Source organism: Pyxicephalus adspersus, chromosome 3, assembly GCF_032062135.1.
Source record: "Pyxicephalus adspersus chromosome 3, UCB_Pads_2.0, whole genome shotgun sequence".
NCBI lineage: Eukaryota > Metazoa > Chordata > Amphibia > Anura > Pyxicephalidae > Pyxicephalus > Pyxicephalus adspersus.
This window is the reverse complement of record NC_092860.1, coordinates 9,350,457-9,369,158: the sequence shown is the minus strand read 5'-3', so window position 1 is coordinate 9,369,158 and position 18,702 is coordinate 9,350,457. Positions and strand designations below refer to the sequence as shown.

Below are 18,702 nucleotides of genomic sequence, written 5' to 3'. Positions count from 1 at the left end.
AGAATCTCCGGGTTGGAGCATCAGAAGGCCCATTGTGTTAATAAGATTGCTTTCCTCCATTGATCACTAGGAAATGAGTTCAGCCTCCAACTTATGCATTAAAGTGCTTTTATTAAGGGTTTCATGGTCGCTGGGGATACGATAAAATTGAGAAACGCATCTACAGTACTCAGAGAAGTCAGGTACCATTTTAAAAGAACAGCTTTGTTGGCTAAACAGCAGTGAATATTAAAAAAAATGTTAAAAAATGAAATATCCTATTCGATGGAATTATTCCTGCTTAGAGTATATAGTTCTGGATATGATTGGTAGAAAAAATTATATAAAGACGGACCCCCTTCCTTTCTATTGCCCCCACCAACTCAACCGCGCATGAGTTTTCAATAAAAGTTATGACAAATATTTGCAGCAAACTGAAATGTCACATCATATATTATCTACAATTGTTTTGTGGTTATTCAACAGAGAGAGATTCTTATACACTGCAGAACATTGAAATGTTAAAATAAAAACATTCCTTCGTCTGCAGAAGCATAATTCTGGTCCCGAACCTGGCATTGTGTTTTCAAAATGTACCCTCGACTCACCTCGAAGAAAAGAGCGAGGTTATGTTTGGTGTTTTGTTGGAAAACAAAGTTGAAGCATTTTTGTTACAGCTTTATAATACCGTGGAACAGTTGCATAAGGAATAAATAGAATTGTTTTAAGTCAGCAATTGAACCCGTCGGCCTCGTTTTAAAGTTTTCGTATCTACTTGTTAAACTTTTTTTTTTAAAAAGTACCCAGCTACCATTCTGATCAGATGGCTTTGGAGCCCTGTAATGGGTATTATTTTTATGGGTCTGGGAAAAAAATCAAAGTTATTGGATCAACTTGACCAAACATTTAAAATCCAGATTTTGGAATATCCAGGGTTTGCTTGCAGAATGTTTGCTGCAGAAACCTCTCAAGTCATGATGTCTTGGTTGGTTTGCACCAGTGTTTTTACATTTTTTGTGCAGCTGGTAAAAAAAAAGGTGCATGGCAAGTAAAAGGAATGTTTATTGGACACCAGGGTGGATTTTGAATAAAGGACGTTGGTGCTCCTGGTCAAGCAAGCAGTACTGCTTAGAAATGGACAGGATCAGGTGACGCAAGAAGAGAAAAGGCCCAATGTGGACCTGAGCTGGTGATGCCAATTAAGACAAGCAAAGGGCAAAAGGGTTAGTCGTCCCTTTTGCTTATGATTTGTTTTTTTCTCCATTACTGGTATAAATTTTCTCCTAATGTAATGGCAGCCATCCTAGTAGAGAAGCATGACTTTGCTTCCTCATGAAGAGCTTACCTTTAAATGGTTAATGAAATCATATTCATAAAGCAGTCAGGGAAATGGAGGGATCACGGATCTAAAGAACAGATAAAGCAGAAGCATGGACTTTCTTGCATTGCAGATTTTCTGGTACAGCTTCACCTTCAGCAAGGAAAATTGTGAGTAGCAAAGTAGTGATACAAAGTTGTCTTTGGGTTTCCTTACAGAAGAGGCAGACGTGCCGATAGATGGCTATGAGGCCTACAGAACAGGAGATCCTAGGCACTTCTTTGCTTTTAATAAAGTTTGCTTTTCAGAGTTCTTCCTCTGTTAACCTCTCACAATTTAGATTCCAGGTGACTAAATCATTGGGGTTCCTTTTTTTTCCTTCTTATTTTTCTTATACAATTTACCTCTAAGTTGCATATGAATATATATTTTATGAATGTTAACTTGTTGTCAACTTGTTGATTATTTGTTCCATTTAGGGAAAGAAGAATGCTCCAATGAGAGTGTTACACAGCAACTATCATAAGGAACAATATGCCATTGCACAGTAAAATTTCTCAAATAAAAGGGGTATTCAGAAAATCTAAGAAGCATTCAACAACTTTTTAAATAACTGGCAACCCCCTAATCAACTTAGTCAGAACACAAAATGGTCAGGCTATTTAACTAGCAATTTTCGTTTACTGCAAACAGAGGTTACTTACTATGTTATCTGTGGTAAAGCATTAACAAATGCTGTACAAAGTTTCCCAGTCCCCTGAAGAAGCCCTGTAGGGAGAAATGCGTCAGAAGGTACACAACAAAAAAAAAAACAGTAATACATTGTGAGGATCTACCATTAAAAATAGACGCTATTGTCTAGTTTTGAAGAAAAAATACCCCTCCTCGCTGCATGAATGTAGTGCAGATGGAGGAAGGGTCCATACGTTTGTTACTGTAAGATTGTATAATTCCAATCTATCACATTGTATTATAAACTCTTGAACACATTCAATATACAGAGCCAAAAAAACCCTAATTTTCTCTTTGTTGTATTCTTTATATAAATAATTTTCTAGAGTAATAAAGTAAAACTTGGGGGTCCAAATGGGGAAAAAATCCCCCAAGAAATTAAAACATGCAGTAAAAGAATCATTGATGAGAATGAAGACTTCTAGATTAGGGCTCCTTGCTGTGTCCTTGAAGATCACAGCCGTCCTGTTACAGCGTCATTCTGCCTTGTTAATGTCCAGAAAAATCATTGTTCTTCTTTTCTTATAAATTCCAGGTTGCTGCCATTACTGCTAGCCACCCACTGGCACAGATGCCGCTGCCACCCTCAATGAAGAACTGCATTCAGCTGGCGGCCTGTGACGAAGTAGAATTGCTGCCTATGAACCCTGACCTTCCCGCTGACCTCTTTACCTCCTGTCTCACCACACCAATTAAAATTGCACTGCGATGGTGAGTCTTTTTTTTCCATACATAATGATGAGCCTTATGTGGATTTTAGTTATCTAGATGTGCTAATGTATTACACACCTTTGTCTTTGCTCGTCAGTTGCTGCAGTGCAGCTTGCAAGGTCATTTTTCTTAAATCTATGGACGGACCTCGCTCTGTCTGAGGCTGCTTTCATTCTATTCTCCAGTATCTATACAGTTTGCAAGGTTATTTCCCTGTATCAATGTGTCTCTGCTGTTTCTATGACTTCTTGAATTGGTAGCTTACAGAGACTGATTCCCTTATACATAGGTAGATCATTTTTTCCCTGCCTGTGCTCCATACATACCAAAAATTGTCAGTGGGTTCACATTCGGACTTGTAACAAGGCATAGAAGTAACTAATGTCACATTTATTGTTATTATTATTATTATTATTAATAAACAGTATTTTTTATAGCGCCAACATATTACACAGCGCTGTACAATTAAATAAGGGTTGCAAATCACAGACAGATATAAACAATGACACAGGAGGAGGAGAGGACCCTGCCCAGAAGAGCAAGAATAGGAGGAGGGATATGGAATGGTGGGTGAGGGTTTAAGAGACAGAAGAAGATGGGTTGGCAAGTTTGAATGAGCAGAAAGTAAGAGCAAGCAGAATGGGGGCAAGGAAGAGGGTTCCAGAGAGTCAGGGCAGCTTAAAAAAAAAGTCTTGCAGCCGTGCATGTGAGGAGGTTATGGATGAGGAAGTCATTAGTAGGTAGTGTTGGTGTAGGTATGTAGTGGTTGGAAGAAGTGTCGGTTTCAAAAGACAGAAAGATGAGTAGACAAGTGTGAAAAAATGGGTTTTGAGTGGGAGCAAGACGAATAGGACGAGGAAGACCATTCCAGAGAGTTGGGGCAGCTCTAGAAAAGTCTTGGAGCTGTGCGTGTGATGAGGTTTTAAGTGAGGAAGTCTTTAGTAGGTCATTGGAGGAGTGAAGAGAGCGACTAGGGGAGTATTTTTCTATCAGGTCAGAAAGGTAAGTGGGACAAGAACTGCTGAGTGATTTGAAGGCAAGGCACAGAAGCTTCAATTTGATTCTAAGGTGAATTGGAAACCAATGAAGAAAAATACAAAGAGGTGTAGCAGAAGGGGAGTGGTGGGAAGGCTGTGTATCAGGTAGGTGTGAAGGATGTATAAGTTTGGCTGCAGCATTCATATTAGATTGTAGAGGAGAGAGTCAGTTTAGTGGAATACCAGAGAGGAGGATGTTACAGTAGTCCAGACGAGAGATGATAGGAGTGTGTACGAGGAATTTGGTGGTCTATGGGGACAAGTAGGGGTGGATTTTGGAGGTGTTGCGCAGGTGAAAGTGACAGGACCTGGAATTGTTCTGAATATTAGGGTAAATGAGAGGGGAGAATCGAAGGTGACATCAAGACAACGTGCCTTAGAGGAGGGACAAATAACTGTTATTAACAGATAGCATTTGTAAAGTTTTATCTCTAATATTAATATGAATTGCATCATCCTCAGTTTTAATAATTTTTATTAAAGGATATGAAGACAATGACATGTGCAGGTCAAAACAACACAATAACTAAAGTATGCAACCATCTTTAAAATATTTACTATTATCATGGTAATCTAGGAGGGTGTTAGGATTTACTGTCATTCAAACACCTATCTGCTGTATTGAAAGTGAGAAGTGCCCGATGTGCCTTATTTAATACTGGAACATGAAGCAGCAGAGCAGGATGAAGTATTTTCTTCTGCTTGCCTGTAAAACCACAATGAACCATAATTAGACCAGAAATCCTCATGAATTAAAATAAGAAAAAAAAAATCATTATTATATTTTGCAATATATCATTTGATTTGAAAACCGCAGGTGCACTTGAATAATTTGCCGTTATATCATCCGGTTCATTTTCTTCGAATCTGGCATTCTGCTGTAAATTGAGTTGTAAGTTCCTGAATTCTGTAGCCTGGATGTTCGGGCTGATAATTCATTTCTGTTATCAGCTAATTTGCATGATAATGAACAGCTGCAGTAGAGATGGTTTGCTCTGACATTGATCAATTCATCTGCAAAACGTCACACGTGCGTTAAATAACTTCCCAGCCCATTCCGCGCACCTTGCAGTGCTGCAGCAGTTCGTTCTTTTTTTTTTTCTATGACGTGTGTACCTGTAAGCCTTGGGGACATTTGTGTAAAGGAAAATTCTTCCCAATGGCCAGCAATGTAAGAAGCATTCTTCCTACTGACCTTCTAAACTTAACTATTCTTCCTTGGGAAGAGATGTATAAGGGGGGATATGATCACCCTGTATAAATTATATAAATGGTCCATATAGAAAATTATCTTCTCGGTTATTCACTTTAATGTCATTACAAAGAACAAGAGGGCGCTGTTTCCGTCTGGAGGAAAAGAAGTTTAATCTCCGGATAAGGAAGGGATTCTTCACTGTAAGGTCTGTGAAAATGATGAATCGGCTCCCTCAGGAAGTAGTTTCAGCAGCTACTATAGATTGCTATTAGAAAAAGCTGGATGATTTCTAGAAGCACAGAATATAACTAGGGATTAAAGCTTTAAAGTAAAAATAACAGAGACTTGATCCAGGGAACATCCAATTGCCTCATGGAATCAGGAAGGAATTTCTTTCCCTTGTTGGAGCAAATTGAACCAGGGTTTTTTTTTTGTTTTGTTTTTTTTTGCCTTTTTATGAACTATGTCTATTCTTTAGGGGTGGAACTTGATGGACTTTTTTCAACCTGACTGACACCACACTAATGTACTGTGGCTATAGTAAATATAGAAGGGGTTCCGTGAAGATCTGAAAGGCTTTTCTAGGGTTCCCCCATTGTAAAAAAAAAAAAAAAAAGTCAGGAAACATTAAGCTTTGCTGTCCAAGGAATCTTGGACACGTCTAGCTGTGTTGGATGCATGTTTCCTTTCTGCACATTGTGGTTTCTTCAGAGGCTACTTCATCACTATAGGAAACCCTGGCAATATATTATTATTAAACAGTATTGATATAGCGCCAACATAAAACACAGCCCTGTACCAATAATAGGATCCACAGGGTAAAAAACACAGAGCTCAACAGTAGACCCAGGCATCCTATGCAATCAAAATTTTGTCAACTTTTCTATACAACATAGTGAAGATTGACAGCAAGGACAGGTATTCAGGAGGAACTGAAGTTTGCATGCAGCCAGTAAATACCTTATCACTTGTAAATACCCTATCACAAATATTACATCTGGCCAATCTGTGGCTGATCATTTCCCATTACAGACCTAAACCCCATCAGATTGTTGATAGTTTCTATTGATGGGAACGAATGAGTGCCATATATACAGCACCACACTGCGCTTTTCTTTTTTTTTTTTATAGGAAAATACTTGGTTGTTCATTAATCCACCAGGGTGAAATAGTAAACAATGCTGGGGGACCACTGTACACATGCTAGATTTTATCCCGAGACAAGCACAACCATTCAGCTTGGATGAGAATCATCTATCATGTGTATGTAGCATTACCATGCAGCCTTCTGCATTATGTCCCCATATGTGGGTGACCACTATGGTGGTGAAATGACACATTGCTTTTTCACATTGGAGCCTACAACAAGGAGAAAAACAAGCAGCGCTGTAGTGACATCAGCAGAACTTACTAAGATCTCCTGAGACCAGCAGTGCTTTAGATCTCACACTGCAGATATACAACGGTGAGACTCCAAACACATGTAACAAGACGTGCTTTTGCAAGCTGCAACTGCATAGCCATAAATAACCCCTCCATATGACTTAGCAAAATTTTAATTCTTTAGTTCAGATTCACTTTAACTCCTAATAGGCTGGCCCTATAAAAATACAATCTAGCATTGGCGTTGCTTGAAGATAAAGTGCAGCTTTTGACACCTTTATTACTTTCATGTATCCAGGGAAAGCAAGCAAGTTTGCAAGTGTAACCTTTTTATCTTTTCCCTTCTTTTACCCAAAGGATTTACTGTGAAGCTCAGAAGCCCTGTCAGTTTAGATGTCTATATTGAAGCAGAACATAGAGATGTTTGTAGATGCCTTCAAATGCAGGAAAAGTACTGTACGGGGAAAGCATCTCCAACATCCCATGATCAACATTGTGCTCCCAGCAGAACATGACTAATCTCCAGTTTCCTGTACTTACTCTCACAATGGACTGGGGGGGGAGATGTGAAGTTTGCTCCTGATTACTTCTTAGTTTGCAAACTTAGCATACGTATGCTCATGCATTTCTTGTCCTCTAATATACATACTCTCTGGGGTAATTCTAAGATGCTGCATAATGCAGCTGCCTGTCAAATAACCACTTCACTTCCTCACACCTGTTCACTTTTTGGTCTAGAGCAAAATATAATTCCTGCTGTATCGTACATCCTCCAAGAAAAATGTGCATTCTGAGAACATTACTAAATTCTGCAGTGCTGCTCTACATTTCCTTATCTTTTAATGCTGCTCAGCAGGACCTCTCATTTGCACATGTTTGGGTCACTTAAGTTTAATGCCAGAGGACAGATGGACATACACACTAGCTTTAGAAATGGCCTATAGCAGCGTTTCTCAAACAGGGTTCCTCTAGAGTTTGCAAGGGTTCCTTGAGCAATGAGTTTGTGACTTTCAGGTCAGTTTAAATGACACCAATGATGTTTTTGGCTATCTTTAAGGATGACATTCTTCCCAATGGTCAGCAATGTAAGAAGCATTCATCTCACTGACCACCTTGCTAATTTACTGTGAGCTGTGGATATAGTAACTATAGAAGGGGGCCCCTAAAGACCTGAAAGTTTTTTCAAGGGGTTCCTCCACCCTAATGATTAACTTTACTTATTTGCTCCATCTTGGACTGTTAACAAAGCACTCTCAGTGGAATATTTGTATCTATTCGGTCAATCAATTTGAAATCCCACCAAAAGTCAACTGAGCTGATAACTTCCGGTGCTTCACGGTTATTGGTTACATTTTCAGGAATCTGACCACAAAACATGACTTTACCCTATGGTAAGGAAGCATTTCTGGGTTCACAGCTATCACATGGCCACAAACTCTGCTTGTTTAACACAGATCATGTATAGAAAGTAAGGCTGCATATACATTTGTCTTTCATGATCATTTCCAGTGAAACAAGTGACAGACATATGACAAGCACTGTACACACACGCCACTCTGTTCTATAAAGAAGGCAAAGGACGAGCTAGTGGCACCCCGCTGTGCTCTTCTCTATTGTCTTGTATTGTAATGGATCATCGACAGTTGTTCATAGATTTGTCAGGACAGATCCATAAAAGACATCAGGTGACCGCTGTACACACGTCAACTTTTTGCCCAAGATGAGCTGGACCGTTCGTATCAGTGGAGAATCGTCTGACATGTGTACATAGCCTAAGAGGGGTGAGGGGAGATATTACAGGTTTATTAGACCCTTGATGTTTCCATAAAGAGTACATGTGACTGCACAATAGTATCACCTACTGAATTCTCAGAAAAGCGTGGGAAAAAGCTATATGCAGGTGCCAACCCCTGTATTGTGATCCTAACCAGCCAGGTGGTCACTGAAAAGTGCCGGAGGGTACACCCAGCTAAAAGGAGCTGGGGAGAACACTGACCTAGGGTTCTTATCAGCCCCCCTTGTAATAATAATTAGGTGAAATAAATACAAAATGAAAAGGAAAGTTAAAATAAAATATACAATTAAATACTGTAGGTAAAAAAAATAAATAAAAAATAAAGCACCTAATGGGTGTCCTAATTTGTCCCCTGCAAACACATCATTTGACAAAAAGAATTGGCACTACTAATATGCAACATAAGCACCTGCCGCTATTATCCTTTTTATTCCACAATCCTCGGATTCAGAAAATATTAAGAGGTTTGAAGTAATATTAAGGCCAAAAGTGTCCATTTTAATGTTTGTAAAATATTAACTAAATAATAATGCTTCAGAGAAAAGGTTTAAGGAAATATACAATGTGTGTGTCTGTACATTAACACACAAAAATCCTATTTTTTTGAGCCGCAGCACTTAGGGGTGAACTGGTCACTTATTAATGAATAGGTTTTCTGTTTGAAGTGCTTTTTTCTTGCAGCAAAATGATTGTTTTGTTGTTGCTGAATGAACAAGTATAAAAGAGAACTAAACAGACTGTTACAGAATGGAAGATAAAGCCTCATCAATACAAAGTTTCTGAGTCAGTTACTTTTCTAAAAAGTCTATTCGTGCTTTAAAATAGATGTAAATACAATTGGTATTGACTCCTAGAAGCTTTACAAGCTTTACTTTCAAAGAAAAGTAGATATACTTACTTCTTCCCCCACTTTATTGCCCTTGAATGGAGCTCTTCTGGGCTGGGGGCCATGTGGCTCCAGGTCCTATAGACAACAGTGGGAGCCAGGTCAACTATTGATCCCAAAGTAGACCAAGCACAGCGTTTTTCGACCAGATTAAAATGGGGGAACCCATTCAGGTCTTCAGGGAACCCTTTATGTAATTACTATATCTACAGCTCACAGTATATTAGCTTGGTGGTCAAAAAAAAAGCATGCCTCTACCATTGCTGGTCTTTGAAGAGGGGTGAAGATATTTTCAGTATGCCTCAAGAGGAACATAACATGGTCTATCCATGGTTCCTGCAAGGTTCTCCACCATGTCCAACAACAGCATCTTCTTAATGAACCCAGACTGTCAGAGTCTATTGTGTGCCCATAGACATTACATAGTCTTCACCCAATTCTTACAGAAACGTTCCATTGGGCAACCATATTCTATTTTCTAAGACAGCCTTTTTAACATGAGGGATTCCTCGTACCTTTCAGGTCTTCAGGGAACACCTGGTATAAATACTATATCCACAGGTCACAGTATATTAATGTGGTAGGAAGAATGCCACTTACATTGCTGGCCATTGGGAAGAATGTCACCCTTAAAGATCATTGGTGTCACTTTAACTGACCTGACAGTCACAAATTGCTCATTGCTTATGGAACCCCCAGAAACCTCTGGAGGTACTGAAGGGTTCTATTAAAGCCTAGTTGAGAAACACTGACCTAGTGCATCGCCAGTACTTTGATTAGAGTGGGGGATGCAGCAGGCATAGATCCTGGGGAGGTTTTTAAAACTTTGAGCAGCCTTGCTGACTCTCATTTTATGGTCATTGCCCTGTATTGCAATAGTGGGCAATGACCACATAATGAGTGTTGCAATAGTGGGAAACACATCCTGAGAAATGCCATCCTGCCATCATTGGGGTTCTTGCAAGGCTGGAAATGGCTACAGAAAACTGCAGGAAATATCCAGCACCAACATGCAGCAAAGAATGAAACAATAGGGGAAAGTAAGTATTTTTTATACACCATGCGTTGGCAAAGGAAAGGGTTTTACATGTACCTAAAGTGGAAGTAAACCCAAAACAAAAACAAGGTTTCTGTCATCGGTTCTCGAGGGAGCGCCCAGGTGCTGACATCTTCTCTCCGTTTTCTTTTTCCTGTGTCACCTGATCCGAGAAGGGGTGACGTGGATTGGGAAAAAATGTGCCGATCCCACTGCGCATGCGGAAATTTTCCATGTTTAGAAGTGCTTTAAATTAAAACTAGTAATGGACATAATGTAATGTGTAGCACTTTTCGAATGCCAGTGATACTTTTTTTTTTAAATCTCCTTTAGGATGTTTAATGAACCCACAAAACAGTCATGGATCAGAAGTTTCATGTTTTCTTTAGTATTGATGGGTTAATCATTTTTGTTTCACAAGTCCCTGAATGAGGGATGAGGAGACCTTTTGCTGATTGTGTATCGCAAGCGAGGCTAGGTAGCGGCGTGCAACTGTCTGCTTCCAGCAACGGCCTGCGGTAATGAAACCACAGCTCAGCCTTAATCAAACATCTATAAGCCCAGACAAACATCTTGGCTCAGCTGAGGAACTGATTTATATGGAGACTCATGTACATCACACTCCATAACGTGTCTGTTTTACCCGGCATTATTCAGCCGTATGAAAAACCTGCCAGGAATTCATTGATCACAATCTACAGTAGAGGAGTGAGTTTCAGAGTGCCTTGTAATATAAGGTTCTGCTCACTGCTTTCCCTATTCTTCATTTTCATAATGCTTCTCCTTTGTCACCTGCGTTGTTCATTACTTACTGGAAAGCCCTGTGCAGTCAACCTCCACATCCCAATAGAAAATAAAACTTCCCCAGACACGGCTGGGTGCAGTAAAGCTCCGCTTAGTCTGCTCTGTGTATACCCAGTCCTTGTCATGCAACCGTACCACAAAAGACTTTGCACCCACTTATATCCAGCACCTGGAGCCATACCTAATACCTACTTTAACCCCATAGCTATTTTATAAAAGTGTTATCAGATTGGAGGCTACCAGGGGCTGCCGCTCTATTGCAGGAGGCTATTATTTTTAATAATAATTAAAAGTATATAGCACCAACATAATATTCTGTACATTAAATAGACGTTGCAAATGACAGATACAAACAGTGACACAGAAGGAGGAGTGGACTCTTCCCAGAAGAGCTTACAATCTAGAGGCTACAAGATGCTGCGTCCCTGTTTCAGGAGGCTACCGGGGACTGCTGCCCTGATGCAGGAGGCTACCATTTTGCAGAATACTGCTAAAAATTTTCTGCAATGTTTAAAAGAAAGAGACTTATGCCATGTTCTTTCATATCTGTTTCTTGTAGTTCTCTGTTGATTTAAATGAAGTACACTAAATTCACCTTTCCTGTTGTAGGTTTTGCATGCAGAAGAGTGTGAAGCTGGTGCCTGGTGTCACTTTGGACCTCATTGAAAAGTAAGTTAATTCTTGAATTTGATCTGTGCACTTCAGTTCCCTTGTAAGTCTCCATGCTGTTTTGCAATTTTCTCATTCTCCCTGTTGAATTTTTCATGTATTGATCCATTCATAGAATGACTTTACTTGTTCCCTGATTTACATTTTCCCTTCATCACACTCTTCTTAACCCAGTGCCCGCTGTTTAGGAGACTCAGTCGCTGTGTTCTGTGATATTTGGAATGTTCTAGCACAGAGCCAAACTTTAGTATTACCCACAAGTGCTGCAAAGTCCCAGTAGTGTGTGCCAGACTGTTTGCCTCTTGCATGTTCTAAGACCAGGGGGTTATCTTTTATTATTATTATTATTATTATTATTATTATTATTATTATTACACAGTATTTATATAGCGCCATCATATTACACAGCGCTGTACAAAGTCCATAGTTGTGTCACTAGCTGTCCCTCAAAGGGGCTCACAGTCTAATGTCCCTACCATGGTCATATATCATTTATACCAATTTTAGAGGAATGCCAATTTATCTCAATGCATGTTTTTGGGATGTGGGAGGAAACCGGAGTACCCGGAGGAAACCCACGCAGACACTGGGAGAACCTGCAAACTCCATGCAGATAGTGTCTTGGCCGAGAACCTGGGACCTAGTGCTGCAAAGGCCAGGGTGCTAACCACTGAGGCACCGTGCTGCCCGATGCTGCCAATGACATCACTAGCACCAGGCTGACTTTACTTATGTTTCAATATTGTCATAGACATGAAAGCAGTTGTTCTGGCTATACATTAAATAAAATCCCCCAATAAAATGTACTGTTCATCCCCTGATTTACATTTAACATCCCAGTCTCGTGCCAAATGAGCCACAGCTCAGGGTAAGGTTCACCACCATACTTTAGGTTTGAGGCGAATCGTCGGGTTTGCCATATTTTTAATATTATTATTATTAAACAGGATTTATATAGCACCAACATATTATGCAGCGCTGTACATTAAATAGGGTTTGCAAATGACAGACTAATACAGACAGTGACACAGAAGGAGAGGACCCTGCCCTGAAAAGCTTACAATCTAGGAGGTGGGAGGAATAACACACAATAGGGAGATATGTAGTGGTTGGAAGAAGTGACAGTTTCAAAAGACAGAAAGATGGGTAGACAAGTGTGAAAAAATGGGTTTTGAGTGGGAGCAAGACGAATAGGACGAGGAAGACCATTCAAGAGAGTTGGGGCAGCTCTAGAAAAGTCTTGGAACCATGCGTGTGATGAGGTTTTAAGTGAGGAAGTCATTAGTAGGCCATTAAATGGAGCGAAGAGAGCGGGTAGGGGAGTATTTTTTTTACCAGGTCAGAAAGGTACGTGGGACAAGAACTGTGGAGGGATTTGAAGGCAAAGAACAGGAGATTAATTTGATTCTTAGGTGAAATGGAAGCCAATGAAGAGAACTGCAAAGAGATGCAGCACAAGAGGAGCGGTGGGAAGGATGGATGAGTCTGACTGCAGCATTCATATTAGATTGTAGAGGAGAGAGTCGGGTTAGTGGAATACCAGAGAGGAGGAAGTTACAGTAGTCCAGGCGAGAGATGATAGGAGTGTGTACAAGGAGTTTGGAATATGGGCAGTATATGGGAGGGCAGAATCAAAGGTGACGCCAAAACAACGTGCCTGAGGGAAGGGACAAATAACAGTGTTACATACACGTTAAACGCAAATGTATTTGCCTTTAAGAATTTTTATTCTCTCATAACGCATGGCATGTCTTTTTAACTCCAACCATCTGGCTTGGGGTGGCCCAATGGGGCTTTTGGATAAGCCAGCCACCATAACAATAAATGGGGGGCACAGAGCAGCCATAATAGCGTACGTTGCCTAGACGCTGCTTCAGCTTATTAATGGATGGGGAAAGCTGGCAAGCTGCAAGTCAGGAAGCAACATTTGAATTCTAATTGACAGCTCTTTGTTCTTTGAACCCCTATGCTACTTTTTGTTTTCTTTTTTTTTTAACCAGTGATTGCTTTTAGCTACTGTTGTGTTTGATAGCATACAAAAGAAGGCATAACAAGTATCCTGCACACCTCATTAGTGTATGGCTAGCTGGTTTTCTTGCTTTTTTATTGAAAAAATTAAGTATGTATAAAGAAATCTTGTTTCTAAGTACAATGCAAACTAAAGCCACAATTGATTGACTGGGCTTGGTGTTGGGGGAATGGAGATGGGTGTCCAAGTTGGCGGGCCACATGACATCTCTCTCCTGGATCAAAAATATAAACCACTATAAATAAAGGGATGGACATAAAAAAATTCTTCCTGAATGTCATCAGAGTTTACAGCATTATTTGCTATGTACTGGTAATTTCCAATTCAACAAATCCTTCGTCTAATAAACCTGAGATTTGCTCATTTTTTGGTTTTTATAAGAAGGCTAGGGTCCCTTTGCTAAATACCAATCAGAAACAGGTCGGGGCGCTAGCACAGGACGCATTCACCTTGTGTTCATTAGACAACCTTTCCCTGTCCAAGGCCCAAAGGCAAACAAGAAAAGATATAATTGGTTTTAGAGGAGTCCATCTCTGGAGACACAGCAGGTTCAGATTAATTAGAGACGTCCGCGAGCGGAGGGGCGGTGAGTAATTATTCATATTCCGCACTGGGCGATAATCCAGAGCTCGCTTAACCCCCTTTTTGCTGAGATAATCTTCTGATAAATGGTTTACTCTTTGTTAAAGTGAAACACCATTTTCTGAGAACTATTAAACTCCGGCACACACCTTTTTTTCTCTGTAGTCCTTTACAGAGAACTATTTACATCAGTGCCTTTGCTAAAGAGCTTACAATCTAACGTCCAGGCGACAGACATACACGCTACAGCTAATTTACTAATTTTAATTAAGCTTGCCTGTGCTCATGTTTTAACTTAAAGCTGCTCAAGTGGGCAGAACTTTATCAGCAGAAATCATGTGATCAGATGCCTAGGCTTTTGGTCGCATGAGCAGCACTTGGAGATCCTGGAGTAGTATTTTTGCAAGATACATAAGCAATTTTTTCTCTTTTATTACTTTTTATATTCCCATTAGTATTTTCCTTTGAATCAGTGTAGTAAGAACCTGTAGGCAGGTGAAGGCTGGCCCCTCTATGGTCACTGGAACTATTCAAAGCAGCCAGGTGTTGTGCCCAGGTAAAAGGAGCTAACCTAATCTAACAATGGACTTTATTTTGCCTCTTTTAGTCTGTTTATTGTTGCAATAAAATTGTTTATTTTTTTTGTAGTGCAAAAAAAATCCTACTTCTCCTGCCAAAAATCCTATCAGTTAATATCTTCCGGTGCAAACATTTTTTACAATTATCCCTGAAGGCTGCACAACATCTCCCACATATATTGTGGATAATGTGAGGTGTTGGTAGCCCTGTCCTAAAGCAAAACTAAACTTACACTTCTCATGTATCCCTGTTATGTCGCAGGGCCCCGCCGTCCTCCTTCCTAGAAATGCTGGGTTTTCCTGTCAACCACTTGCGAAACACTCAGCAAATGTGAACAGGTATTGCAGAAAGGGCATCACCTGCCCCTTTCTGCAATAACCACCCGCCTGCATCACGAATTTACAAAGTGTGACTTCAGTTGTCACCCTACAACAGGAGATGGGTTACTGGCAAAATCACCAGGTAAAAATAAAGGGAGAAAAAAAATGAAACAAATGCAGCCATCACAAGAATCTGGTAATCTGCAATATATTACATTTTTTTCTAGAATATACTTATACTACATGTCTCTTCATTCCTGCATAAGCTTTATGGAGATGCTTAGTGGCATTTTTTCATTTCATGGAAAGAAATTCCCACCATTGCTGCCTTGAGGATGTTAGACCTCGAGGATGTTACTGAATAATGAACTACTATTTGTTTCATGTTTGACAACTGCAATAGCGGTACAGAGATTGGTGGGAGGGTAAATTCCAGAATTAATTACTGTATAGTTATTTTTTTTCCTTTATCTGTTCACAGTAATACCAGATTATCCCATAATTAAAGAAAAGCCCTGCATTGGATGACACGATTGTGCGCAGCTATGACTAACGCTATTAATGTGAAAGTAATTGGTTAAAATGAATAATGCGTAGCTTCTAGGCATGCATGAGTTACTGCTGGGAGAAAATTGGATGCAGATTGCGGTCTCATTATATCCAGCTCGGTATACAAAATTTAAGAGATTCACCCGAAATTGTGAATGCGTAATGTCAGCGAGGTTTGCTCGGTGTTAAAGCATAGCTCTGGCCAAAAAATTACATTCTAGGCTTTAGGAAAAACACAATCCGTCGCTGTAGTGCACTTTCCTCTTTGTAGTCTGGGCATTTCTGTGTGTGATGCAGGATTTCCAAAATACACCGGTTGCAACCTTGTAGTCTTACAATTAAGCCATCATTGAAATTCTAACCATACATTTTTAATGGTGGTCCAGGAAGCAAAGAGAGGAACATGCACAGCACAGGCCTTTAGAAAATACACTCTAATGACCTTCTAGGATTCTTTATGGATTCATAATGCAATGGCAGGTAAACAGGCCAATTTAGGATGTGCATTGACCTTTTCCGGGGTCTTACAAGCACCCCTGCTGAGTTGTAACTAAAACTCTTCTATCAATTCTTCGCTGATTGGAGATCTTCGAGGAGGAGGCTTTTCTACTCAGACTGAAGCTGCTCAAAAAAAAATTAGGACCTTGCACACCTTTGTTTGATGTCCTTGAAATTTTCTGCAAACATCATAGGAAGGGGTTGCATTTCAGGAACTTGTCCCTTTTGTGATTTAGGAGAATTTTTATATTTCAGACAGTGTCAATGGAACATTGTGTCTGCATACATTGTTCTCTTCCTCTGCCTGGCTTTGCCTGCAGCGCTGCAGTGTGTCTTTTGTGTAACAGTTAGGGATATCCTCTGCATTGTCAAGTCTCTGCAGTCTAGCACAGCGCAGGGTTTTGCAGCAGTGTTGTGATCATATACATATTCCGTCAATATCCACAGCTGAAGATGAGACATATAATATGCAGCCTCTGATAATGATGTAGGAGAACACAATGACTTCATTTCAGGGGCTCAAAAGTACTTGGACAATTGACTCAAAGGTTATTTAATGGGCTGGTGTGGGCAATTCCTTCGTTATGTCATTATCAATTAAGCAGATGAAAGGCCTGGAGTTGATTGGGGGGGGAGGGGGGGGGGGTGCGCTTGTATGTGGTCAAAGCAGCTCTCCATGCAGGTGAAACAGCCATCCTTAAGCTGTAAAACAGAAAAAAAACTATCCAAGAAATTGCTACAGTATTAGGAGTGTACATCATGAGAAAGAAACAAAGCACTGGTAAACTCAGCAACGCCAAAGGACCTGGACGTCCATGGAAGACAACAGTGGTGGATGATGGCAGAATCATTTCCGTGGTGCAGAAAAACTCCTTTACAACAGTCAACCAAGTGAACAACACTCCCCAGAAGGTAGGCGTAGCGATATCCAAGTCTAAAATAAAAGAAAGTAAATACAGAGGGTGCACTACAAGGTGCAAGCTTCTATAGAAAGGCCTACATTGGACGTTGCTCAAAAACATCTAAAAAAGCCAGCACAGTTCTAGAACATTCTTTGGACAGATGAAACCAAGATCAACCTTTACCAGAATGATGGCAAGAAAAAAGTATGGAGAAGGCGTGGAAGAGCTCATGATCCAAAGCATACCAACATCATCTGTAAAACATGGCGGAGGCAGTGTGATAGCTTGGGTGTGCATGGCTGCCATGGCACTGGGACACTAGTGTTTATCCATGATTTGACACAGGACAGAAGCAGCCGAATTAATTCTGAGGTGTTCAGAGACAAACTGTCTGCTCAAATCCAGCTAAATGCAATCACATTGATTGGGAGGCGTTTAATAATACAGATGGACAATGACCCAAAACATACAGCCAAAGCAGGAGTTTATTAAAGCAAAGAAGTGGAATATTTTTGAATGGCTAAGCCAGTCACCTGATCTGAACCCAATTGAGCATGCATTGCACTACAACTGTTGAAGACTAAACTTCGGACAGAAAGGCCCACAACTGAAAGCCGCTGCAGTAAATGCCTGGCCGAGCAATAAAAAGGAGGAAACCCAGCATCTGGTGATGTCCATGAGTTCAAGACTACAGGCTGTCATTGCCAGCAAAGGGTTTTCAACCAAGTATTAGAAATGAACATTTTACTTTCAGCTTTTTAATTTGTCCAATTACTCTTGAGCCCCTGAAATGAAGTGATTGTGTTAAAAAAAGCCTTTAGTTCCTAACATTTATACAAATTTTTTTGTTCAACCCACTTAATTAAAGCTGAAAGTCTGCAGTTCAACTGCATCTGAGTTGTTTATATTAAAATGAATTGTTGTAATGTACAGAGCCAAAGATAGAAAAAAGTTGTCTCTGTCCGAATATTTATGGACCTAACTGTCCATAAATACAAATACATATACTACTATATATATCTATCTCAAGTCCATATTTTTAGACGGACGAGCATGCCTTTTCCCTCTCACCTCTTCGCTTTTCATTTCATTAGGAAAGTTACAGCCAAACTTTAGGCATATAAAATACACAAATTATAAAGCTTTTAGTCCTTCTTTTATTGGGACCAGTACACATACTTGAATTTGAGCCTCTTGCAATTCCCTGTGCAGCAACACTTATTGGTCTATTTATCAAAACAAAGGAAACATGATTTATTTTTTTTATTTATGTGAAAGCAAAGGGCCATTTTTCTGGCAAGCAATGTGTTCCCTTCTTTATAAATGACCTCTTAGACTAGGAAAGGGAAGGGCTGTTAATCAGGTCCGCTGCATTAAAATATGTTAGCAATGGACAGTGGTATAGGAGAGCAAGCAAAGGTCTTCTACTGCTTCCTCATTGCCTAGTCGGTGTGGAAAGAGGTCACCACTGCATTCTTCAACCTTAGGTAGTTACCCTCCTGGCTGTAATGTGTGAGAGATCTGGTCTTATCCATCCCTCCCACACTCTTATCTCTTGCCTGGACTACTGTAACCTCCTCCTCCCTGGTATTCCACTCACCCCACTCTCTCCTCTACAAACTATTATGAATGCTGCAGCCAGACTTATCCATCCTTCCCACCGCTCCTCTTCTGCTGCATCTCTTTGTAGTTCTCCTA

The 18,702-nt window shown here is 40.2% G+C and overlaps 1 protein-coding gene across 1 annotated transcript in view; it reads left to right on the top strand.

Moving 5' to 3' along the window:
• RPTOR (regulatory associated protein of MTOR complex 1) overlaps window positions 1–18,702 on the top strand; it is a 139,157-nt gene that overhangs the window by 72,074 nt on the left and 48,381 nt on the right. The window contains exons 5-6 of the mRNA XM_072403513.1: window positions 2,565–2,740; window positions 11,486–11,545. Of these exons, the coding sequence (XP_072259614.1) occupies window positions 2,565–2,740; window positions 11,486–11,545 (236 nt within the window). The remainder of the gene's footprint in view (window positions 1–2,564; window positions 2,741–11,485; window positions 11,546–18,702) is intronic.